This window comes from Gymnoscopelus microlampas (assembly GCF_963454915.1).
Source record: "Gymnoscopelus microlampas genome assembly, chromosome: 12".
NCBI classification, from domain to species: domain Eukaryota; kingdom Metazoa; phylum Chordata; class Actinopteri; order Myctophiformes; family Myctophidae; genus Gymnoscopelus; species Gymnoscopelus microlampas.
Genome location: NC_139949.1, coordinates 4,276,967 through 4,304,715, shown reverse-complemented (window position 1 = coordinate 4,304,715; position 27,749 = coordinate 4,276,967). Strand labels below are relative to the sequence as shown.

General features: G+C 43.1%; 2 protein-coding genes across 2 annotated transcripts in view; one reads left to right on the top strand and one right to left on the bottom strand.

The window, feature by feature from the left end:
- Window positions 1–27,749, bottom strand: part of LOC311056925 (parvalbumin beta-like) — a 523,075-nt gene that overhangs the window by 156,140 nt on the left and 339,186 nt on the right. The gene's annotated exons all lie outside the window — the stretch shown is intronic.
- Window positions 14,459–17,669, top strand: LOC311056710 (uncharacterized protein; the record flags this gene model as incomplete). The annotated part of the gene is made up of 5 exons (XM_084073518.1): window positions 14,459–14,620; window positions 15,805–16,008; window positions 16,363–16,591; window positions 16,863–16,914; window positions 17,661–17,669. Exons 2-5 carry the CDS (start codon window positions 15,816–15,818, stop codon window positions 17,667–17,669), a joined length of 483 nt encoding a protein of 160 aa, XP_083929644.1. The 5' UTR covers window positions 14,459–14,620; window positions 15,805–15,815.

Below are 27,749 nucleotides of genomic sequence, written 5' to 3'. Positions count from 1 at the left end.
GAAAGTTATATGGGCGCGTCCGGGCTGAAGAGCTGATAAATAATCTGTTGTCCGATTGTGTCAGCGCCCCCTAGTGGCCACATTATTCAAGAAGCCCAATAACCCTAATTTTCAGAACCACATGTTTGTGTGTGAGGAAAGTTATATGGACGCGTCCGGGGTGAAGAGCTGATCAATAATACGTTGTCCGTTTGTTTCAGCACCCCCTAGGGGCCGAGATAATAGTGAAAACCTGTTTGAAAGGAGTAAAAACAAAATTGGACACCTGTTTCTGGGTCAGCGCGTCGCCCCGAACGCGCCCATATAACTCTCCTCGAACACGGCCTTACCATTCTCCTTAATTGGCTAGGGTCAAATGTCAAGTTATTACGCACAATAAAGCGATATATCTCGAAATCGATGCATTTTTAGAATCCACCTTTCGGATATGTTGTACAGCTCGCCAAGGCGCACGTGTGGATGTCTTGTTTGTCCCGGTACGACACTCCTAAGTTGACCTCCTACACTTTCAGAAGGCACATAGAGTCTTATATCTTAAGACCATATCAAAGGACAAAGTCAGAAATAGAAATGTGTCGTAACGGGACAAACAAGACATCCAAGTGTGCGTCTCAGCCAGCTCTACAACATATCCAAAAAGTGGACCCTAAGTCCTTATCGTATTCGAGATATTGAGCGAGATAGCGAAGCCGTAACCATAGCCAATTAAGGGATAATTAAATCATGATTTGATATTAGGGTTTGATTATTTCAAATTTTAGCATTATTTTACGTGTAGATTTGGAAAAAAAATATTTCGGAGAAATCACAGGCTTGGAACACCCTAAAACCAACCAGGAAGTGGCCTTTTGAGGCACTTCCTGTTGTCCGAGAAAAAATAAACTTGCATATTTGGAATCAGCGCCATCACATTAGTCTAAAGCCAGAGTCTCGAAGAAAAATACAATTTCTAAAAATTTAACGAGGGTTGACCTTTGCAGTCTTTTCGCTGACCTTTGAGCTTTATCAGTGTCAGAAAAAATCAGGGCCGGTGCCAAAAAATGCGGCTTACTCTCAATATGGATTGAGAGAAGTTTCGGATTTTAAAAAAATATCTGGAGCGATTAGTTACAGATTTTGTGCTCAACAAAATCAGTTTTTTATACAAAAGTCAACGTCCAATCTTTTTGGTGACCGTTTGTATTTCCCAAGGTCCTAGAAAATCGAGACCTATCCCATTCAATTCAGCGTCTTTTTTTGAGTCTGAAAAGGTGTTTTTTAATTTAAAAATAAAATATTTTTAAAAAATGTGAGAAAAGCTAAACTTTGAACTATTTCAAAAATCTATAACTTCTTATTAAACAATTCTAGACTATTGATGTAACCTACCATTTGACTCAATATCATATAAATAAGAGGGTGGAAGGGTCAAAATAAAATAATAATATGTTTGTGAAAAAAGCTTCAAGTTTACTAAACTTTAACGCTTGTTTAAAACACTTTCTAAGGGTCATACAAAATCGAGACCTAGCCCATTCGATTCAGCGTCCTCTTCTGAGTCTGAAAACGTGTTTTTTAATTTAAAAAAAATATTTTTGAAAATTGTGCGAAAAGCTTAACTTTGAACTATTTCAAAAATCTATAACTTCTTATTGAAAAGTTGTAGACTATTGATGTAACCCACCATTCGACATAACCAGGGTTGACCTTTGCAGTCTTTTTGCTGACCTTTGAGCTTTATCAGTGTCACATGTACATATACATATACGTATATGTTATATTATGCATATAAATAGATAAATACAAACACCAAAATTATCCTCACTTATAATGTTAAGTAAAGATTACTGAAAAGACATTAGTTTACTTACAAATCCTCCTCATTTTATAATGTTAAGTAAGGGTTACTGAAAAGACGAAGTTTAATTACTTTCCTCACCAGAAAGTTGACTCTACTAGATTTCATCTAGCAGAGTCAACAAATTAAGCCGAAATGAGTAAAGAGTACTCTTTCTTTTAAGTAAGGTCTACCATTACATGAAATCAGATTTTACAGTGTGGGGTCATAGGATGTTTCGGGTCTCGCAACATACACCCTCGCCCAGGTGATCCAGCCAGGGTTGATGAAGCCCCGACTTACGTCCCAGGTAGCTACCCACGGTCAGTCCTAAATAGGGAAAGACAGGGCCACTTAATACACTTGTCCGAAACTACTCTGCCAGGAATGGGGGAGAGGAGATACTCTGGCACGTGGAGGGACTAGGCTCTGTGGATGGCCTTGTGGCCGGGCTCCTCCTCCGTCTCACCAGGTCCAGGACCTGTGCGTTGCACCAGACTACCCCGCTCCAAACATTTAATTCTGGTGTGATGGTGTCTTGGCCTGTGGTGGTACTGCAGCCTCTCTTAGCGATTGCTTGAATGGCCCTCCTAAAGGCCTCACCGTGGATTTGTTGGGCTTCTTCCTCACGGAAGACACAGACTGGGGCGCCAACCCAAACTTCTCCCGGATGCCATCTACTCTCTGGTGGTCACCAATCTATTCCTGGTTGTCAGGTAGTCTATAAATTCCTATGAGCCACTATAAATAGAATAACTATAACGAAAAAACATCACATGGATGCACCTGGGACGTATCAGTGTTGTTACAGAGGTATCCTCTGTACGGGCACCACCTAAATATCCATACATGGATGATAAACGAAACGGCTATGCTCTAGGGTCGTCCTTATATGGCGAACGTGTAGGATGACAATGACACCTACCAGTTTATAAGGTTGAGTTGAGGCAGGATAGATCAGATCAGATATATTCCGGTTCAGTAACTAATAAGTATAACTAACTAAGAAAGAGTGAAGGCCTTACAAACCATTTACTCTTCTACCTGATCTCATCCTACCGGCCCGAATTACTAGGGCCCCACGGGAGGTATCGTTCTAATCGACGACGCTCAGGGCAACCTGCTACCAGCATCTAACTACAAGAACTATCCTTATAATTAGTTCATCCTAACAGTGTTGTAACCTGTGGTCATATACATCTTCCTGCCTTGTACAAATAGTATATAAACATTTGATTTGGTTGCACCTTTGTTTCGGCGCCATTGAAAGCATGTTCGAGCATTGCAGCACCGTGCAATTCCCCAGGTCCCCTGTACGAATGGAATGTCCCTTGTCAGTGTAAAACCCCATTAGAGCTCACTCCTCTTTGCAATGGCGAGTTGATCCAAATTGAGACTGGTGACTGTTGTGGTTTCTTTATTATTATTGTTTATTTTACTATTATTTTTTTATGACACTGTCCTGCCTGTATGTTAATTTCTTTTTTTGGTGTGTACTGTACTGTGGGTGGGGGTGGGGGGGGGGGGGGGGGGGCTGTAGTGTGTCAAGTTGAAGCCTACAGAGCGTGCTTGATATCACTTACATTTTTTTGTTTTATATTCTTTTTTCTTTTGTCCAATAAGTACCTATAACATTATGCATAAAACTACACAGCGTTACTGCAGAGTTTAAGACTGGTTCTCTATCGTGGTCGAGACTGGCTCTCCACTACATATTATTCAATATGTACGGGAACTGACCCCCAGGGGCAGTGCTCGTGGATACTCTTTAAGACACATCACTCATGGTGGCCCTGCCCTGATCCGTGATCAGTGGGCTATTTAAGTCCCACCCAGGCAGAGCCACTTCGACTCTTTGATTTCCACGAGTGCAGACGCTTGTGGGCTCAGCTTAAGACATACAGTATACAGAACGGGTGTTTGGCGGCGTGGTCCACTTACTTTAGGAAGAGAGCAGGTCTTGTGAGGCTCCTCTCGGGACGCTTTGCTGCCATATTTACACCAACACAAGTATATTCCGTATTATTCCTGGCGCGGCGGGCACCCTGGTTCCGAATCTGACCTAGTCGGAGGGCGGACCAGGGCAGCTGCTGTTCTGCTCGAGTGATCAAGTTGTGAAGCCGTCTGTCGGCCGAACGCTTGGGTCGCCGGCAGCGCCAGTGCCGCGGCTGCATTCTGGTTCCGAATCTGACCTAGTCGGAGGGGGGACTAGGGCAGCTGCTGTTCTGCTCGAGTGATCAAGTTGTGAAGCCGTCCGTCGGCCGAACGCTTGGGTCGCCGGCAGCGCCAGTGCCGCGGCTGCATTCTGGTTCCGAATCTGACCTAGTCGGAGGGTGGACTAGGGCAGCTGCGGTTCTGCTCGAGTGATCAAGTTGTGAAGCCGTCTGTCGGCCGAACGCTTGGATCGCCGACATCGTCAGAGAAGAAAAAAAGAAAAGAAAGCCGCCGCGGCTGCAGCCCGGTTCCGAGCCTGACCAGTCAGGGGGCGGACCAGGTGGAACCCGAGTGAGGCTGACCCAGTCGGCGGACCTCCGGGCCATCTACCGGCGATCATTGCCGTCGCGGTCCGAGGAAACCCTCGGCGGAGCCAAGTAAACAAACAAACAGAGAAAAGTTTGTTTGCAGCGTGTACCTACTTCCGCGTCGACGCGAGGCGTCAGTGTGGGGGGAGGGGCCTGTGCGCTCCCTAGAGGAGGGCTGCACTGTGCCCCACAGGTCACAAGAGGGCAGTGTGGCGCTAGGTCAGGAGCTTTCCTGGCAGCCCACGGCACTCACTGACAAACAGTTGCAAGTCACCGTTGCAAATCACTGAAATAAATAATTAAGTGAAATAAAAAGACACTTGGCTCTGCCCATACACTTATAGAGATTAAGTGTATTTAATATACAATTACATAGACGGACGAATATTAAGTATATGAGTATACAATATTCGAGTATTGAGTATATGAGTATTAGATATACAAATACATACGTCTACGAATATATACCTTTGTATATATAATTTAGGTATATAGATTTGCATACATAGCTTAAATGATATAGCAAACATGGCCAGCCCAGCGCCCCACGTCTGTCTGGGCTGTGGGATAAAGACGGCCACGATAGATGTATGCCTTGCTTGGGGATGGAACATGCGCGCACGGGCAGTCCGGACCCCTCTGCGGGCATGAATTGCTTCATCCTGCCGGCTAGAGTGAGAGAGGCCAGGGCGTTTTCTCTCCAACCCTTGAACACTGCCTTAGGGCAGCTGCATCCGGCACTCAGAGCGGCGAGGCCTCGCGTTCCCATGGGAACAGGCGCTCGCTCGGTGACGAAAGCGACATTAGCCCAGCTAACGCCAGCAGGCGAGGCTACAGGGCGGATGTCGACGGTCAGTGGGAATCCCCGTTTATGTCACGGACGTCACGGGCTTCCCTCGCCAGCGTACGATCAGAACCCGACAGGGCAGATGACGTCAGCAGCCCCCACCTTCCCCACGAATCCTCTCGCTCGCTGTCTTTCCAGATGGAAAGCTGCAATCCACATCCTTGGGTGTTACGCACCAGCAAAAAGGATACAGATTACAAGTCAAGAGCTCACCTCCACTGTCCACTACGGTAGTGTTCTCCCGAGCGTCAGGCCAGGCGGCCATCACGCTGCGGGACGAGGTATCAGCTCTTTTGAGCAAGGGGGCTATCAGAGAACTATCTCCGGATCAGAACCGGCTCGGTTTCTACTCGGAATATTTCCTGGTGAAAAAGAAGGGGGGGGCGTAAGACCTATTCTGAACCTCAAAGGCCTGAACAGGTACTTGAGGGTTTTCAAGCTGCACGTACAGGACTTGCATGCAGGCTGCCGGACTCATGGCCTCGGCCGTGAGCCTGATTCAGCTTGGCGGACTGAACATGAGACCTTTTCAGAGGCCATGGGCTCTCAAAAGGTGGTAGTGTCAGTACAGTGTGGTAAAGCACTATACGGCGTGTCGCTGACGAGGTCAGTTCACACGACCGTGATGTAGTTCTGTATGTCGATCTGCAGTGACACAGACAGGACGTGCTGGTCTGTCGAACACAAACTGGGCGGCCATTATAGCCCGCGATACGGCGTGTCACCGATTGGGTCGGTTTACGCGTCCATGGCGGAGTCCCGTCAGTGGAGACACTGGGCGGGGCGCGCTGGTGGTCAGTTGAACAGTGTTGTACCCGCGGCCATTATAGCCCGCTTTACGGCGTATCACCGATTGGGTCGGGTTACGTGTCCGGGGCGGAGTTCTGTCTGTGGATCTGGTCTCAGTGACGCAAGACAGAACGTGCTGGGTCTGCCAGGGGTCCCCTGAATCAGTCATCGCACACTACACAGCGTATAGCCGACTGGGTCGGTTTACGCGGCTGTGGCGTGGTTTGCTGGAGAACCGGGTGTGGTGATACCAGCAGAGTGCATCCGTGCTGTCAGGGGCGAGCGGAGCGCACCATAGATGGTGTGTTGCACGGCGGGGCCGTCTACACACCTAGGTGTAATTCTGCGTGGTGGAATCCGTCATCGGTGTGAAGCCACGGAGTAAGCTCCTTGCTCATCCCGAGAATGCACAGAGCCATGGCTATCCGGATGCAGCTAGCCAACACAGAGGCTATTCCGTCACTGTATCAGCGCCCGCTTACACGGCGCTTGCGTGACCAGAATAGCCCTTACCTTTATTGAGGAGCTGCAGCAACCGGCTTGCAGGCTCCCCAGGCTGTTGAGGAACAGACAGGGTAAGGCTGCTCTCCGGTCGGTGAGGCGCCATCGGTGGCGGTCCTAGTCCAAGCGGTGGCAGGAGGACCGAGCTTGTCCGATGAAGCGGCCTATTGAGCCATCGGCCATGTTGGGCCAAGAGGCCAGTGCCCGGCTACAACGAGCTAAGGAGGCTCGTGGAGGTGCACGGGAGGTGGTGGCAGGAATGCTCCGGCAAGTAAGTAATAGAGTACTTTCTCCACCACGGGTGTGGACAGCCATTATAGCCTGCTATACAGCGTGTCACCGATTGTGTCGGTTTACGCGTCTGTGGCGGCGTCCCGTCAGTGGAAACACTTGGCGGGCGGTCTGGTGGTCTGTCGAACACAACCTGTGTGACCATTGTAGTCCGCTATACGGCGTATCACCGATTGGGTCGGTTTACGCGCCCGTGGCGGAGTCCCGTCAGTGGAAACACTGGGTGGGGCGTGCTGGTGGTCCGTGAGAACACACATACAGCAGCCATTAGAGCCCGCTATACAACGTATTACCGGCTAGGCCGGTTCACGCGTTCATGGCGGGCGGTCTGGTGGTCTGTCGACCACAACCTGGGCGGCCATTATAGTCTGCTATGCGGCGTATCACCGATTGGGTCGGTTTACGCGTCCGTGGCGGAGTTCTGTCTGTGGATCTGGTCTCAGCGACACAAGACAGAACGTGCTGGGTCTGCCAGGGGTCCCCTGAATCAGTCATTGCACGCCATACAGCGTATTGCCAACCGGGTCGGTTTACGCGGCTGTGGCGTAGTTCGCTGGAGAACCGGGTTTGGTGATTCCAGCGGAGCGCATCCGTACTGTCAGGGACGAGCGGAGCGCAACATATATGGTGTGTTGCCGCTTCTACTCCAGCCCAACGGACTAAACGTCCGAGGGCGGCAGAGCGGTGAAAGCCAAGCTCAGGCTATGGCTCCCCCCCTTTACCTGCCCTGACTGTATCAGTGAATACATGTGCAGTTGTTAAACATAACAGAAATGCTTAACAATATGGGTGCAACAGACCAGCTTTGGTCTGTTATAGGCATAGCCGCCTTGGGGAACCACTCTCTAAGGCTAGGCTCTGGTGGAAACAACCCAGGAGGCGTACAGACAGGCAATCAGGCCAGTCCAACGACGGGAGTACGGGCACACTCGACACAGGGCCTTGCTACCTAGCATCGGCTCTGGCGAGGTGCCCCTTTGTCCGAGATCTGTACGCCGGCCTCTTGGGCGGCGCCCTCCACATTCACCAGGTTCTACTGCATGAACGTGGCAGCCAGCACCCCATCCACGGAGCGAGTGCTGGGCTCCAGGCAGCAGAGCAGGTCATACTCACCGTGCCTCCGAGACCCCGGCTCCCGCAGGACGGGCCCGGGCTCGGAGTGATGTCATGCAGGGGAAGCTAGCCCTGCGCCTTGCGGGCTAGCTAGGTGGCTAATCAGTTGATTGGCCTGACGCCAGCTCGGCCTAGGTAGCGGCTTGCGCCTAGGCCAGGAGTATTACATACTTCGCTGGATGGCAGGATTTTGGAGCACGCCTGGGGCTCTGATACTTCGGGCTTAAACTGCTTCGGGCTGCCGCGGGGGCAGCTGGGTCTGCTTATTTCCTCGCGGTGTGTCTTAGAGTGTTCCCGTACATATTGAATAATATGTAGTGGAGAGCCAGTCTCGACCACGATAGAGAACGGGGGGTTACATCCGATGTAACCCGGGTTCTCTGAGTGGAGAGACTGGCTCTCCACGCTTGAGCCGCTCCGAAATTCGTGTCAATCAAAGTTAATCGAAGTGGCTCTGCCTGGGTGGGACTTAAATAGCCCACTGATCACGGATCAGGGCAGGGCCACCATGAGTGATGTGTCTTAAAGAGTATCCACGAGCACTGCCCCTGGGGGTCAGTTCCCGTACATATTGAATAATATGTAGTGGAGAGCCAGTCTCTCCACTCAGAGAACCCGGGTTACATCGGATGTAACCCCCCGTTTTATAGTTCCCAGATTGTAAAGTGTAGCGTGCACTTTTACCAATGTGCACTGTTTGTTAAATGGTTTGAGCGATCTGAAACATGGTCTTTATCTGTGATGTCAGATTGTTGAATTAAATTAATGTACTGGGGGTGGGAATGAAACTGTAGTGTGCATGTGACCAGTTGAACCCTAACACCCAAACTTCTATTTTTTGTTTTATATCACTTTTTATTTTTATCTCATCTGAAAGTAACATGCATGCACAGCGTTGCCGAGTTTTGTTAAGATGTGATAATGAAATGTTTTATAGTTCCCAGATTTTAAAGTGTAGCTTGCACTTTTACCAAAGCCAATGTGCACTTTGTTAAATGGTTGGTTTGATCTGAAACATGTTTGTTTGATCTGAAACATGTTATTTCTATGTGATGAAGTCGCATTAGATTGACAGTTGAATTAAATAAAACAATTCTTAAATTGAGAAGCTGTTCCAACTGGTCTTACTCTTAAAATAAGGAAAATAATCTTGTGCCTCCGCTGGGATATGATGCAAACCACTGTTATAGCTTGTTACTGGTTAAGTATTGCTCAAAAATGGATTAAATTCCCTATTAAGAAAATGCAAGTTACATTTCCCTAAAATGAGAAAATAAAATCTTGTTTGAAACATGTTTGACAAGCAAAAATGTTCTTTGACAAGCACATTTTTTCTTTTTGGACAAAATATAAGACTAATATGCTAGGATCGAGGATTTTTTTACTTTCTTAAAATCCAATTTTTGCAGTGTGTTCTTATGTGTGATAATAATGTATTGCTGTAAGATGTATTATAATCAACACAGATGTCTTCCCGTCTACGCCGAGCTTACAAGGTTGATGAGAGTTGAAGCAAAGATACAGCACTAGTCAGACTTTAAATAAGGTATAGATCTCTGCCCACACAGCATGTGCACGTCACAGACTACACAGACTACACAGACCACATCCTGCTTCTCACTAACTGCTCCATCTGTTAGTGCATCAGAACAGGAAACCTGTTGGTGGCCCCTTGCTGTCAAGGCACAAGATAAACAGGATGTGAACCGTTTGTGGTTAAGAAAATGAGACCATACAGCTGAACTAGACTCTAGAGGAGCGTAGGTTGCTGATGCTGATGAAAAAGGCTACAAAACATAGTTAAATCTATAAGGTCAACTAGCAGGTGCAAAGACAACTCAGACCCGAGACACTGTATACGTATACGGGCCAAAAGTTCATCAGACAAAAACATGTGGTCAACAGACAAGTCAACCGACAGATCAAAAGACAGGTCAATAGACATATCAACAGACAAGGTCAATCGACAGATCAACAGACAGGTCAACAGACAGGTCAACATACAGATCAACATACAGATCAACCGACAGATCAACAGACAGGTCTAGACAGATCAACAGACAGGTCAACAGACAGATCAACAGACAGGTCTAGACAGATCAACAGACAGATCAACAGACAGGTCAATAGACAGATCAAAAGACAGATCAACAGACAGGTCAACATACACGTCAACAGACAGGTCAACAGACGGGTCAACATACAGGTCAACATACAGGTCAACAGACACGTCAACAGACAGATCAACAGACAGGTCATAAAATCATCACACAGAGTAGATAATTCCCATTTCAATCAGAGGTCACGTTAGTCCGATAATTGACGGTTTCGAAAAAAGAATTATGACAAAGACCGGAAAAAATAAATCTCTCTGGACATCCTGACCGGTTGACAATGACACGGCAGTTCATTGAGTTACACCTATTTCCTGTTAATAATAACCAGTGTAAAATGTGCTGCATTGGGAGGTAAATGGGAGACACTTTATTGTGAAGGTATGACCGGAAGAAGAGAGTTGTTGCTGCTGCGTAGTTGTTGCAATATATTATAACTCTGTGGTCTGCACGACAGTCAGACAGAGGCCGCGGTCCGGTTATATTAGATAAAGTTGTGTATTTAACAGTCACACACAAGTTGTATCATTACGAGTTTGAATATGTCACAGACACTAGGCTACTACAAGGGCACTACTACAGTTTAACAACAATGCAATTTGAAGATGAAACATCCAACACAGATGCGTAAATACTCTTCACAACAGCTATAGGCTACTGCAACTGTGGCATCCAGGTGAAACACAACATAAATCATAAAGGTGGACCTATTTTTAACTCTATGAGGTGGACACATTAAAACGTTACCACTTTGAACTGAATAGCTCTATGAGGAGACGACAAGATTCTCACAACTCATCAACTTTCCCACGGCTATCCCAACTATACGCATGGACGGCATCCACTGCCTAACTATACAGTATAACCTCCTGTGAGTGAGTAGTGGTCTATAATTTATTGCCAGGTCAGCTGAGCCACGTTATGAAGGATTAATCTGAAATGCCCATTTTTGTGCAGTGCCCATTAGAAAATGCGTTCAAATGCAATTGATTATTGAGAAACCATTACGCACGCAGTGATGCAGCATGTGCAAACGGTAATGTAGGTAATGAATGTATTTGAATGTATATAAAATGTGTATATTACTCGCTCATCATGGTTCATGTTCAAATAGCTCAATCCAAAATATAATGCTGTAGGCCTATGTGTTAGGCTGTATTTATGCCGTGTTCACACCAAAATAACGCCTATTGAAAAAAAGCTTTTATTTTCAATGTTATCTCTATGCAAATTGGCGTTTTAAAATTTTTCATGGGCGTTTAAACGCCTAAATGTAAAGGCGTGCTTTTTTTCTCCCCAGACCCGAGCTTTGAAGCTTTTGTTTTTGAAGCCTAGAAAATGTTGGCGTCTTGAAGCGCAATTCTAGCCAATCAGAGCACAGCAGGACCTGAGTAGGCGTGGTCTAGCTCATTGAGCCAAAAAGAATGTCAGCTCGCTGCTCGCAGCCTGCTCGCAGCAGCGGTTTCCGAAATAAAAATCTATTTTTTAAAATAAAGGTTGTATATGTAATATTAATGGTGATTTGGCAAGAACATTGCATAGATATGGTCGGAAATAAAAGGATATGTGACCAACAAGTCGTGAAAGCAGTTAAAACTGGTTATGTTCCGTGAGGCAGGCCCCTCGCTCTACGAGCTCAGCCCGGGGAAAGGAGAGCCTGCTGGGGGGCAGACAGGCCACACGGTCCGCTGTGGTCAGTGGACCACAGCCCGGTTTTCCACTCGGTTTTCACCGGGCGGAGCGGGGTGGATGAAAACCGGAGGCCGAATTGGACTACATACACCCACACAAAACGAATATTAAAGGGGCTACACCATGAATTAAAAATATGTATATTATATATAAATATTGCCCCCAATACGTTTTAAACAGGTTGTAAGCCTAAAAAACATCCAGATATTTTTTTCTCACAATCTGACTGTCTGTCATTCCAAGCTTTTTCAGCTGCAATACCAAAACGTCCTATTGGGCAGGGGGGAGCTACTGAGCAATTCTGTCTGGCCATCATCAATGCAAAATCAGGGCAAGTGACATCACTTGCCCTGCCATTCTGAAATGGCCTGTTCAGACACACCCATTCAGGAAATCCATGAAATGAGCATGAATGACTGAATGTTAAAAAAAATATATTTTTCGGGGTACAAGAGACACTTGGGAGCCCAAAAAATACTAAAAACCTAAAAAAAAATGAAATTCATGGTGTAGCCCCTTTAAAGTTACTACATACTGTCATGAATTAATAATAACCTTTATCACCGAGACACCGACAAATCACAACAGATCAGTCTCTGCTCTCGGCCAGCAAGAGGAGCTGTCCTCGCTGCCTGCAGTGTGTGTGTGTGTGTGTGTGTGTGTGTGTGTGTGTGTGTGTGTGTGTGTGTGTGTGTGTGTGTGTGTGTGTGTGTGTGTGTGTGTGTGTGTGTGTCAGTGATGGGAAAAGTATTTTTTTTTTTACTTAAGTAAAAGTATCAATACTGCAATATAGAAACACTCCAAGTAAAAGTCTGGTAATACAAATTTACTTGAGTAAAATTAGGCTACAAAAGTATTGGCATGAAAATGTACTTAAAGTACCAAAAAGTAAAAGTACTCATTATGCAGAATGTCCCATTTCACAAGTTTTCAAATGTATAAAATGTATGAACATCTTTTGAAAATGGCAGAGCTTGTACAGTAGATCCGATCGGCTATTTTGTCCTTGCACTTTGTGTGACCACTGACTTCCCGAGGACGGTGGTGTCGGGTGTCAGGGAAACAGCTGGCTTGATACTCTGCCCACCTGAACACACCCCCTTTGTGGAGAGGTCTGGGTGAAGAAGACAGTAATGGCGAGCGAGAGAGATGGAAGGTAACAACAGGCAAGGTAGTCAGCAAGGAAAAAGACAAGGCAAAAAAGCATTAAAAAAGGCGAGGAGGCAGAAGTGGGAAGACAGGCTGATCTTTGCAGTGAGTCAGTACCCCATACTGTACGACAAAACACTTGTTGACTACCGAAATAAGTTGAAGACACTGGACTCATGGAAGAAAGTATCTGCTATAGTTGGCGAGGAAGGTGAGTTAAAATACTAGCAAAAATGCTAAATATATAATACTCACATTTCTTACTTAAGTAAAAGTATCAATACTGCACTGTAGAAATACTCTGTAGAGTAGATCAGGGGTCTTCAACGTTTTCAGGCCAGGGACCCCCTAGCTGAGAGAGAGAGATGAATCAGGGACCCCCTCTCTTTTACTTTTTTTTTTTTAAATTAGCTCTTTTTGTTTCTCTACACTCTTTACCAAAAATAGCAGATCTACAAGCTACGAGCTTGTAGATCTGCTATTTTTTGGCTAAAGTTCTCCTCAGAAAAGGGATGCTAGGGTTCAAGTGGTTAAGGTAAAAAAAAAAACACATCACACAAATATTTGGCGGACCCCCTGTAGTAACTCTGAGGACCCCCTAGGGGTCCCGGACCCCCTGTTGAAGACCCCTGCTGTAGATCTACAAGCTCACACGTGTGAGCTTGTAGATAAAAGTACAAGTACAATATTTGTCTCTGAGATGTAGTGGAGTAGAAGTATTGAAAATACTCCAGTAAAGTAAAAGTACCTCAAAATTGTGCTTAAGTACAGTACACAAGTGCTCAGGGCTAACATGTTACCTGATTATTATATATGAAAAGTTGTAATATTTTGGAGGTTTGATCTGTAAAAATGCTGATCAATATACTGATCGATTCTATCAATCAATGAATGGCCTACTATCTGCATCCAAGTGCTTGTGATGACATGTACTGCTTGTGGAAGTACAATTGCATCCGACTGAACTTAAACTAGAATAAATCACTGTATTTCAGTTCAGATGATGGCTGGCATTTTATTTTCCATCTGTAGCTGGCAATGTATGCACAACAACATGCATAATCTGCAAGCGAGAGATGCATTTTTCCTATGTGTAATTTCACAGCCCTCAGTCCTTTGCATTAGTTATAGTTGGATAATAGAGAGATAAGCATTTATGGGACAACATAGAAGCATGACACCTGAAAGCAGAAATGTTCATGCATGCACAGTTCTACATTACTTAGTTGTCCATACTGTCTAGTTCACTTGGCAAATAACAAGCACACTGTAATGTCTAAATGTATATGAATAAATACATCATTTTACAATGCATGTTATAATTGTTATTTTGATATGATGTAGCTGCTGCTTTACTCAGGTCACATGACATGTATTTTGTGTTTTTCCCCAGTGGCGGGGTGCATGAGAAGGTGGAAGACCTATTTTGTCCTTGCACTTTGTGTGACCACTGACTTCCCGAGGACGGTGGTGTCGGGTGTCAGGGAAACAGCTGGCTTGATACTCTGCCCACCTGAACACACCCCCTTTGTGGAGAGGTCTGGGTGAAGAAGACAGTAATGGCGAGCGAGAGAGATGGAAGGTAACAACAGGCAAGGTAGTCAGCAAGGAAAAAGACAAGGCAAAAAAGCATTAAAAAAGGCGAGGAGGCAGAAGTGGGAAGACAGGCTGATCTTTGCAGTGAGTCAGTACCCCATACTGTACGACAAAACACTTGTTGACTACCGAAATAAGTTGAAGACACTGGACTCATGGAAGAAAGTATCTGCTATAGTTGGCGAGGAAGGTGAGTTAAAATACTAGCAAAAATGCTAAATATATAATACTCACATTTCTTACTTAAGTAAAAGTATCAATACTGCACTGTAGAAATACTCTGTAGAGTAGATCAGGGGTCTTCAACGTTTTCAGGCCAGGGACCCCCTAGCTGAGAGAGAGAGATGAATCAGGGACCCCCTCTCTTTTACTTTTTTTTTTTTTAAATTAGCTCTTTTTGTTTCTCTACACTCTTTACCAAAAATAGCAGATCTACAAGCTACGAGCTTGTAGATCTGCTATTTTTTGGCTAAAGTTCTCCTCAGAAAAGGGATGCTAGGGTTCAAGTGGTTAAGGTAAAAAAAAAAACACATCACACAAATATTTGGCGGACCCCCTGTAGTAACTCTGAGGACCCCCTAGGGGTCCCGGACCCCCTGTTGAAGACCCCTGCTGTAGATCTACAAGCTCACACGTGTGAGCTTGTAGATAAAAGTACAAGTACAATATTTGTCTCTACATTTGAGATGTAGTGGAGTAGAAGTACTGAAAATACTCCAGTAAAGTAAAAGTACCTCAAAATTGTGCTTAAGTACAGTACACAAGTGCTCAGGGCTAACATGTTACCTGATTATTATATATGAAAAGTTGTAATATTTTGGAGGTTTGATCTGTAAAAATGCTGATCAATATACTGATCGATTCTATCAATCAATGAATGGCCTACTATCTGCATCCAAGTGCTTGTGATGCCATATACTGCTTGTGGAAGTACAATTGCATCCGACTGAACTTAAACTAGAATAAATCACTGTATTTCAGTTCAGATGATGGCTGGCATTTTATTTTCCATCTGTAGCTGGCAATGTATGCACAACAACATGCATAATCTGCAAGCGAGAGATGCATTTTTCCTATGTGTAATTTCACAGCCCTCAGTCCTTTGCATTAGTTATAGTTGGATAATAGAGAGATAAGCATTTATGGGACAACATAGAAGCATGACACCTGAAAGCAGAAATGTTCATGCATGCACAGTTCTACATTACTTAGTTGTCCATACTGGCTAGTTCACTTGGCAAATAACAAGCACACTGTAATGTCTAAATGTATATGAATAAATACATCATTTTACAATGCATGTTATAATTGTTATTTTGATATGATGTAGCTGCTGCTTTACTCAGGTCACATGTATTTTGTGTTTTTCCCCAGTGGCAGAGTGCATGAGAAGGTGGAAGACCTTGAAAGAGGGATACAAGAAGCACCTGCAATGGGTGAAGGACTGCAGCACAAGTGGCTCGGCCAATGTGCCCATTAAGACCTGGACATTTGCCACGGTCATGTCCTTCATGAAGGACCATCTTGAGAAAAGGGACACGACTGGCAACATGGAGATGAGCGCTGCTACCCCCCATGGTAATCTGCACCATAATCTTCATGTACATGCACTGAAACTGTTCTTGCACTAATGTCTAGGAACAGATACCAGCTGCTATGCTCATGCACCTTTCGAAATCTCATGTACATATATGTTTTGGATGGATATGCTATGCGTATACTGTATGTAGATACGTCGTTGTCTCTTCTATCTTTTTATTCCTTATTATTTTGCCTTATTTTGCCCCCCCCCCCCCCCCCCTCTCTCTCGCCTTTCTCTTTTCTTGAAACATTCAAAAATGGAGCTTGCACTAAAACGGATTTCACCCACTGTTTTACACCTGTAAACTTTGGATGTGACAATAAAGATGATTCTGTTTCTGATCCTACTAGGACCACAGAACAGCAGCACATTTACCTCCCAGGGCACCAGCGGCGTCGTGCGGCCTCCAGGACCACTTAAAAAGCCTGGTGCCACTGCCTCCCGCAAGAGGGCCCCTGCTGCTGCTACCCACCCCCACACCTTCCAACCACATCCAGTACCCGATGAGTTCACCCTGAACCTAGGTCCCATATTGGACTGCCCAGCAGCTCAGGGCACCAGCAGCAGCCTACCTTCTAGGTTTGTGTTATTGTTACTGTACATCCTATGTACAGGTACATAAGAGTAAAAGTTATTGTTGCAAATCTACAAGCTCACAACGCCTCGTGCTATTTTCAGCAAAGAGGTTTGGTGTAGAGGGGAAAAAAGAGCACAGAGTGAAAGTTTAAGAATACTAAGTATCAAGCTTTTAATTGCTTAAATGTTTATTGCTTTATGATGTACTTTTGTGACTGAATGGTTAGTGTTTCCTTCTGTCCTGATTTATTTTTGTTCTTTTCTGTACATGTAGATCTCCATCTCCCGAGGGCACCCTTTCGGATGAGGACATCCCAGAAACCCAGGTAAGGGCTGGGAAATATGTAATTATTGCATTGATATTGGAGAGACTAGGTATTGTCTGGGAAGTATTCACATGGATTAAAGTTCTGTCACTACGACTGATTGCAGTCATTTTGATTCCATAGAAGGCAGCATTGTCTTCTGTCGCACACAGGTCGCGACACGTAGTGAGCTTGTAGATAAGCTATTTTCTGATTTCTGTTTGTTATTTTAAAATTAAAGTGTTTGAATTGATCACAAAGCAATCGAATACATGTTCAGAAGAATCTTCAATTAAACCCTAATAATCTCAGTTCATTTAGACACTTCAGCTCAGAAATAACCAGACCATTAATTATCCATTTACCATTTATTAACCATTACCATATTAACCATTTACCATATATGCAATGATATTGCATTCAAGTTTGGCGGTGTGACTCTGCTCTTGTGATATTAAAGATTCCCTGTGCAAACATGTCACAGATATTCAATCACACAACCCCCAGAGCAGAGCATAAATACAGTTTTACATAAACATTGAACCTTCAATGCCTAATTAAACTACCACATATCATAGTACAATCCATAGAACCACAGTACACTACACAGAATCATAGTATAATCCATAGAACCACAGTACAATACACAGAATCAACCTATAACAATATGAACTAAATGCCACAGGGAGGCCCAGAGGAAAAATCTGCTTCTCATTTTAATCTCAGATGCTTCTCTTGAGCAACCAGCTTTTATTTCTCATTTGAAGATCACTTAAAGATCACCTATGGATTTTATGGCTCCTAACTTGAATACTAGGATCCGTAAGCGAGACATAGGGGGAGACAGCGGTATATACATTAGAGCTGTATTTGAGAGATAGATGAGGAATAGACAAGATACAATAAGAGCTGTATTTGGGAGATAAATGAGACATGGGCGAGATACATTAAAAGCTGTATTTGAGAGATACATGAGACATAGGCGAGATACATTAAGAGCTGTATTTGAGTGATAAATGAGGCATAGGTGAGATCTCCCTATTGGCTTTGTTAAGTCTCTTTAGCTTCTCATTGAGACATACATTAGCAATAATTGAGATTTAATTTCCCATTTCTCATTGAGGTATAAATGAGTGAACATGCTAATAAATATTTAAAAAACAGCATTAATTGTGGCAAAAACACATTTATTGAAGTATCCACAAACAGCAGGCAGCTTTAACATATATTTATATGTACAAAAACAAAAATGTATTGGCATCAATTTACATAAAAGTTGAAACTTAGGTATACTGGGAGTGGGGAGACTAAAACTAAGACGAAAAATGTTCTACCTTTTTCCACTGACAAACTAAATGGAAACTAAATAAAAGCTATGATGACTAAATATACTGACAATTTCGTCAACAAATAACTAGACTAAAATGTTAGGAAGGGACTAGTGGACAAGCGATCTAGTATATGTCATCTTACAATTAGTTGCATGCTGAAAATTGCAGATCTACAAGCTCACGTGTTGCGGTGCAACGTGTTGTGAGCTTGTAGATTGGCTATTTTCAGCAAGTGTAAAAACAGTCATTACGACGGCATCAAGGCCCGACAAAATACATTTTTAGTCGACTAAATCAACTGTAGATTTAGTCGACTAAAATCTTATGACATTTAGTTGACTAAAACTAGACTAACACTAAAACATTCCAGGTGACTAAACTAAGTGAAAACTATTCAAGAGACTAATGACTAAAACTAAAATCTGCTGCCAAAAACACTGGGGAGTACATAGTCCTTTGCAGCACGGCTTCGGCACTTGTTGGTCATGGCTTTCTTCAAGCCCTCTTCACTGAAACCATTGGTCCATGATGCCAGAGAGGAACACCGCAAGACGTAGTCTGCAGACAGAGAATGACATGACACAAGTCAGTCAACATGGGTTTCCCCCGGTTAAATATATACATTTTAAAGACTATATGACTCTACAGACTGAGCACAGCATAGCCACAGACGAGGCCAACCTGGTTCAGAGTGTACTGTACGTCCCACCAGCGCAACATGTTGGAACATGCATTTTTTTTACTGCACAAAGGCAGCCAAATTGCCCGACATCATAAATTGAGAATATAATTTACAAAACCAAGATTTGTCAAGGATCAAGTATATTTATATGTCCCAAGCTGGGCCTTTCACAGCAGATAATAAACGCCCTAAAACACAATACAGTAAGACAGACATGTGTATATTGTCACAAGATACCCCCAACAATCTTTTTAGCCCCCTTAAAAGGAGAATTCCATGCTAGAATGCTTTCTTACCTTTCTTTGTAGTTGTTACGTCCCCACCAAAGAGGTCCAGGTGTTTATTTTGTGCAAAAACTCCTTATTGCCTATTTCCCCTACCGTAGGCCCTCAATGAATTGCATTGAATGGAATGGGAATTGAATGGGGCTATGGGGTGTTGTGCTAATTCGCTTATTTCCATCGAAATAAGTAGTAAAGTGTGCCGCTTGGGATATTATTTACATTATGGAAAGAGGATATATACAAAAATAATAATAATTTTGAGCAAAAGAAATAAGCGAATTAGCACAACACCCCATAGCCCCATTCAATGCAATTCATTTAGGGCTCATGGTAGGGGAAATAAGGCCAATAAGGAGCTTTTGCACAAAATAACACCTGGACCTCTTTGGTGTGTACTTAACAACTACAAAGAAAGGTAAGAAAGCCTTTTAGTATGGAATTCTCCTTTAAGGGCATTTTTCTGTCTAATACCTAGATTATCATACCAGCAAATAGCAGCAAAGTATATGACAGATTCAATGAAGGCTCTATATCATTGATTTGTTTACCTGAAACCTGGCTAACTTCCTTAAACAGAAAAGGCACTGCTGGCCTTTCTTGCAAACAATTTCAGTATTGGAATCGAATTTCAGACGATTGTCGATTATGGTCCCAAGATATCTATAAGTGGTTACCAACTCCACTGACTGGCCATCTATAACACTACTCTGAGGAACTAGTGGTGTGACAAATACTTACTGAACAGTGCATCCCTCTTCGCCTCATCCAGTTTGTTCTTCCCCTCTGGGATGACACCATGCTTTCCGCATATGACGGCATTGCGGCACTCCTCATGGGTGAAGAACACCTCGAACAACGCGTGGAATAGCCTCTTGCAGTCCTTCCTGGCCAGCTGCACAGAGGAAATCAACTGTCCACAGCCTGTGAATAGAGAGCGAGCAATTAACCAACTGCATTTTAAGACATCAGTTTTGCACTTGTAAGGCTCAGCTACATTGACCCCTTTCTGCGCTCAGTGCACCATGAAAACAGACAACTGTGACCTTCTGAAAACTTCACTATCTAGTTGCAGCTCACAACACGGATCACTCGCTACCAAGAACGTCAGGTTCAGTGTGAAATGTATGGCAAACGTAAACATCCATACCTGGATATAGCTCCTGCTGCCCGAGACTGGACACTCCAGACTCTAGGTCACCAGGGTGATAAAGCCCTTCAGTGCGTCTAGTTGCTCAGAGCCTAGAACAAAGACAAAAAAATCTGAGTCTACTGAGTGTATTTGTAAAACAATAAGATTGAGTACTGTTCTATATAGCTCTACAGTATATTCTGATAGCAGTCATTGATGAGTATTTGTTCAGTAGCAGGGGTCGATCTCCCCTGCTCTTCAGTAAACAGAAAATGTAGGGATATTTTGGGATACCAAAGTTTTCCAGTCATGTCAGAGAACTCACAAAAGAGGTACAGGATAAAGTAAAGTTTCAAGTGAGACAAAGACATTAGCAGACAACTGAAACCTGCAACATTACAGGCAATAAAACTTACTGATACTGGAGAGCACAGTGGTTATCCTCCTCAACTGGAGCTGGAGCTTCTCCACCTCAAACCGACAAGAGTCGCAAGGCTGCCACCCTTGACCCTCTGGTATGCTCTGGTCCGATGGATTTGGTTGACCTGGAAAGATTGAAAGCACGTCAAAAACTGTAAAGAAAAGTAAAAAAAAAAAAAAGTAGAATGCAAAACTCATCTATGAATCCTGAATTTGAAGGACAACAGTGCCAAGTCTGCTGACACTTAGCTGAGGAACCACACCTTCTACTGGAGCATCACTGGACGGAGATGGAGGTTGCAGTACACTGGGTGTTTCTTGGTTCCACTGATCCAAGTCCATATATGTAGCTGCATACGGCTGTGCAGAAAAGAGAAAAGGCCCTTAATTGTACTTGGTCAAAAATCATCAAAACTATAGGCTACTATACAAGCTCATAGCGCAGCACCGAGTGCTGTGCTCCGAGCTTGTAGGTCTAAATGGGTTAAGAAAGACATACCTCATCAACAGGTCGGCAGGCCTGTGTAGAAGAGGCTGGAGGGTATGGCTGTAGATCGGGGTAAAAGGTATCACAAGGTTGCAGAGACATAGAAAAGTAACCTTAGTTTGTAGTCTGTCAAAGATCTTTAAAAAATAGCTATGCCTTTATGCAATGCATTGTGGATTTTAGATAGACCAATCAAAATCAATGTGGAATGTAATACAAGTCACAAATAAATTCAATCTAAAGAAAACATACCTCTTCAACAGGTCGACAGGCCTGTGTAGAGGCCGGAGGGCATGGCTGTAGACCATAGTTAAATGGGTCATAAGGCTGAGAGACAGAAAAATGACATTAGTTTGTAGTCTGTCAAAGATCAGTACAAATACATTTACTAAATGAAGTTGTGTTCAATGGAGTGTTGTGTTCATCACATAACATTCACCACAGTATAAATACACCCGAGATCAGTTGACTCAAATTAATTCCCCCCTCCTCCCCAACAAACCTTCTCATCCACAGCTTTGCCCTGCGATACTGTTAAATTTGAGCAGAAGGTGTGGTCTCTTACTACTAGTGAACCAACACTTACAGTATATCTGAAATATTACAAAGTCACAACTTAAATGTAGACATTAAATGTATTGAAAACATTTTACCGTGTCAAGAGCTGGGCCTGGGGAAAGACCGGTGTGGCCCAAGGGCTAGCCCCACTTGAAAACGGATCATAAAGCTGGAGACATAGCAAAATAATATTAGCGGTAGTTTGTAGTCTGTCAAATTGAAAATCTACAGCCAATTGTAGATTAACTAACCAACACTTACGACATTTGTATCTTTAACCCATTTTGTACGGGACTCCTTTTGGTGTTTTAAGCATTATGTTATACTTTAGCTATTGAAAAATAGCAGATCTACAATCTCATAGCCCGGCACTTTTTGAAAAAACGTGAAAATGTAGTGCAAATCTTTGGATATATTTTTTCAGAGCGTTTTTAACTGAAATCTTTGCTTCAGGGGGGTCCCTGGAACAACATATTTTCAGATGGTGGTCGGCAGCCAATTACATATAATCTTGGGGGTCCTCGACATAAAAATGTTTGAGAATGACTGACATAGAAACAGGGTTTTTTCAGAAAACTGTCAGGATTTAGAAGACATTTGTAGAATCGTTCCCAGGTCTAAATGGGTTAAGTAAAGACCTTACATAGTATTGAAAAGAACATTGTACCGTGTCAGGAATCTGTGGACAGAAGCCCTGGGTATGGACTGGTGTGATGGCCTTAGGGCTTGCTAGCTGTGGTGCAGACCATTGAGCAGAAGGCTGGAGAGACATGAAATCTAACATTAGAAAAAAATATCTGAAAATAAACCAAAACAAAAAAAGAGAAAAAGGGCGTGGAACCAAAACTCTTGAGGCATAAAACTCACACGGCAAACAAGTCCGTTAAGGAGATGTCAAAAGTCCATTCAGGCAGGATGTCTAAACCAGCAGGCATCCACCGGGGTGAGGAACTCATGGTTGGAAATCAGTGACATGACAATCTGGAAGGGCACAAAAAAGAACAATATAAGTATTGAAAGCTGATTATGAGGTGTAGGTGGGAAGACAAGCAGAGAAGGTCAGGTATCTACAGGGCTGAGAATTGGGGACAGTTGTCATGTGAGACAGGTGATGAGGAAAGGTGTGTGGACAGTTAGAAGATGGCAGGTCTGGGGAGGTGAGGGGCAATCCAGAAACTGCCCTGTGATCCTTTCTTCTTACATTAGTTGACTTTCCCTTTTCTGAACAACACCTAATAGGTAAAGTCCTTTTGCACACCTACTTACAAAGGACATGCAGTTACACAGGAGATGACAGCCAACGTAGAGAAGAAAATAAGTGGTCCTGCACACCATATTCAATTACTTAAGATTTATTTGCTTAGCTACCTAATGAAGGTCAGCTAATCGAAACGTTCTTACAAATAGATAAATAAAATGTAACTTAAGACAGTGTTCTGACCACTTCTTTACTTCTGAACAACTCCTAAAATCAGAGCCTGAGATAGAGATCTAAAAAAAACTAATTAAGTAATAAAACTCTACTAAAATATGACCATGACAATGTCATTCATATAGTGGGGAAGAGAATGGTCCAAATTTTTTGCACATAACTTACACTCAAAGCCAATCGAAGTCCATCAATTGCTTCAGGAGGGAGGAGACAGGAGGACAAACCCACTTTTCTGGCTGAGCAGCTTTGTTGTTTGGTGCCACCGCCAAATTGCGCCAATGGGTTGATCCCAACGAAACATCTGAAATCACAAAACACATATGGAAAAGGTGCACTCACAGCTGTTCTACAAGAGAGCACATCTTTTGAGTTACACATGATGGTTCTACTTCAAGCAGAAAGTTACCTTTGAATGAATTCCAGTGTGTAACAGGCGTGCTCCTCCTGGTACACCAAAGTTGTAATAACTGGAAAACTGCCATTCCAGCCAGGAAGTTGATCTGTGGAGCCACAACGACCGACCTCAATGCTCAGCATCCATTGTGTAGCTGTGAGAACTTCACCTAAAGATAATTTGACATATATGGTTTGCATGTTAACAGTGTTTGTCTGTTGCTTTCCACATAACAATAGACTGTTAAACTAAAACATGACCTCCATATAGTCTCCGTATTTGCAATGCTTTAAAACAGATTAGAAAAAAACAGTAAAAAATGTGCAGACTAAACTCAGTGTTAATTTAACTGTCTTAAGCAGGGGTCTTCAACAGGGGGTCCGGGACCCCTAGGGGGTCCTCAGAATAACTACAAGGGGTCAGAATTACTACAGGGGGTCCACCAAATCTTTGTGTGATATGATTATATGTTAATTTAACTGTCTTAAGCAGGGGTCTTCAACAGGGGGTCCGGGACCCCTAGGGGGTCCTCAGAATTACTACAGGGGGTCCGCCAAATCTTTGTGTGATATGATTATTTATTTTACCTTAACCAATTGAACCTTAGCATCCCTTTTGTGAGGAGAACTTTAGCCAAAAATAGCAGATCTACAAGCTCACAACGCCTCACGCTGCAAGCTTGTAGATCAGCTATTTTTGGCAAAGAGGGAAAAAGAACAGACCAAGTAAACAAAAAAAGTTGAATCTGAAACACAATTTTATACAATATAGAGGGGGTCCCTGCCTCATCTCTCTCTCAGCTAGGGGGTCCATGGCCTGAAAACGTTGAAGACCCCTGGTCTTAAGGATCCATTCATTCCATTGGTACATTTGTACTCTCTTTCCCTAAATTAAATGATTTTACTTTGTACTGTAGGTTCAAAACAAAATTCATAGATGTAATAATAATAATAATAATAATAATAATAATAATAATGAATTACAGTCAAAACAAATGAGGCCAACATTAGCTCTCACTGATGTGGTCTGATTTATACCTGAAATAAACAATGACATCATGCACCACATGGACATTAATATGCTAATGCCATGTCTAAGACTGTGTTGCATGCCCCAAAAAAACTGATTTGAAAGCTCACAATGCGTCGCTGTGAGCTTGTAGATCAGTGATGTTTGGGCATGCGTGAGTCTGTATAACCCCCTGTATTATGACAGTCATGACGAAACGTCAACCTGGTGTTTGCACGTTCTCCATGTAATGCCCTACATCTACATTAACGTTCAGATTTCAAATATAAAGTGCTTACCCCATGGCCACGGATGTTACAATCCACTTCGGGTCGGTGTAAGTACCCGTATATTCCGGATTGTTAAAAAAAAAGCATTTTAATCCGATCGGTGGCCATTTTGTCATAGAGTTATAATATAACAGAGTGCAGTACTCCTCCCAACCGATAGGGTCAAGTAGTTGAAAGCGTACAGAAATACGGAGAAAATGGCCATCGATCGAATTAAAATGCTTTTTATTGAACAATACAGACGATACGGGTATTGCCGAGTGCCCGAGTAGACTTGTAACATCCGTGACCATAGATTGAGCACTTTATATTTAAAATCTGAACGTTTATGCAGATGTACAGGTTGTAAATGGAGAAAGTGCAAAAAACTGGTTGAAGTTCGGCCGTGACGCTCGTGATGGACGAGCGTCGTGTGATCCATAGCTAATACACGACAAATGCACGACGTTTACGATACTAACAAGTTGGATAACACTTTAATTCCATAAAGTAATTCATCTTACCTGTTATCTAGTAGAGTAGAAGCACGGAAGCAACTGGTTTGTAAATACATGTTCTCTTAGCCGACGGTTAGTTTCTCTGGCTGAACCCGACCGGCCGTTTCAAAACTGATAAGCTCCGCCTTGAACAGCTGCGTGACGTAATGACGTAATGTCGCACTGTAGGTCTGGTCAGGTTCTCAACCTGTGGGTCGGGACCCCCAGGGGATCCCCACCTGATTGGGGGGGATCTGTAGGTGGCAGTGACAGTGAAGTGACAATTTAAGTAACCCTTTTAATACCTAAAAAAAAAAAAAAATACTGCATCAAAAGTAATCAACAAACTATATTAAAAAAATGGTCGAAGAAAAAAAAGAAAATAGCTGATCTGCAATAAGAAGTTATAGATTTTTGAAATAGTTCAAAGTTAAGCTTTTCTCACATTTTTCAAAAATATATTTTTTAAATTAAAAAACATGTTTTCAGACTCAAAAGAGGACGCTGAATCGAATAGGCTAGGTCTCGATTTTGTATGACCCTTATAAAGTGGTTTAAACAAGCGTTAAAATGTCATAAACTTGGAAGCTTTTTTCACAAACATATTATTATTATTATTATTTTATTTTGACCCTTCCACCCTCTTATTTAGATCATTTTGAGTCGAATGGTAGGTTACACAATAGTCTAGTATTGTTTAATAGGGAAGTTATAGATTTTTGAAATAGTTCAAAGTTTATCTTTTCTCACATTTTTTAAAAATATTTCATTTTTAAATTTAAAAACACTTTTTCTGACTCAGAAAAGGACGCTGAATTGAATGGAATAGGTCTCGATTTTCTAGGACCTTGGGAAATACAAAAGCTCACCAAAAAGATTGGACGTTGACTTTTGTCACAAAAGTTAGCACAAAATCTGGAACTAATCGCTCCAGATATTTTTAAAAAATCTAAAACTTCTCTCCATCCATATTGAGAGTAAGCCGGATATTTTGGCACCAGCCCTGATTTTTTTTGACACTGATAAAGCTCAAAGTTCAGCGAAAAGACTGCAAAGGTCAACTCTTGCTAAAATTTTAGAAATTATATTTTTCTTCGAGACTCTGGTTTTAGACAAATATGATGACACTGATTCCAAATATTTACGTTTTATTTTTCTCGGAAAACAGGAAGTGCCTCAAAAGGCCACTTCCTGGTTGGTTTTAGGGTGTTCCAGGCCCGTGATTTCCCCGATATATTTTTTTCCTAAATCTACACGTAAAATAATGCCAAAAGTCGAGATGATCAAACCCTGATATCAAATCATGATTTAATTATCCTTTAATTGGCTATGGTTACGGCTTCGCTATCTTGCTCAATATCTCGAATACGATAAGGACTTAGGGTCCACTTTTTGGATATGTTGTAGAACTGGCTGAGACGCACGCATGGATGTCTTGTTTGTCCCGTTACGGCACTTTTTTTTTTTGACTTTGTCCTTTGGTATGGTCTTAAGGTTTAAGACTCTATGAGCCTTCCAAAAGTATAGAAGGTCAACTTAGGAGTGTCGTACCATGACAAACAAGTAGATCTGCGCTGAAAATAGCAGATCTACAAGCTCACAACGCGTTGCGATGCGACCTGTTGTGAGCTTGTAGATCTGCTATTTTCAAATAGCCAATGCAGCCATACAGATCTGCAAGCTTAACCGAATGACTGTTAAAGAAGTTTGTTTAAATTAGTTTATAAAATGATATATTTTCACAGCGATTATTTATTAGTGTAGATATACATTTATGAGTGGATTATGTGTCCAGATGCCTCTCAGTCAAACAATGCTTGCTCCGCAGGTCTAGGATGGAATAAACGGGTGCAGCCAACGTCAACAACTGGTCTCGACCAGACGTGAGATTTCAGCCTACCGTAGGATAAAGCCCACGTCAGGATATATTGATAAATGCCGAAAGGTGCGGTGATCTCGCCGTACGCCCATTATTTGGGCTGCACCGCGTTGATAAATGAGGGCCAAGGTGTGGGCCAACATGCATGCTGTTCAGTTTGTCTTTCAGAAGGGGGGGGGGGCTGTATGGTGTTAAAGGCGCTTCGAAAATCAAAAAATAATATCCTCACAGCACCACTTTCCTTGTCCAGGTATGTACTGTAGTCGAAGCTATTGAGGTCAGAATTAAAATCCCTGTATAAGGTTGCAGGCACCCCAACTTTAAGCTGGTTCCCTAGGCCTAGTAGAGCCTAGGGAAGTTGTTTATGATACTAGTCACCTATTTCTTGGATTATGAACGTTGTCCCAAACGTTCATAATCTATCACGTGGTTTCCCAGTTTTTGTTGCCAGACCCAGGGGGTCGGCCTACATGAGGCTTTGTCCGT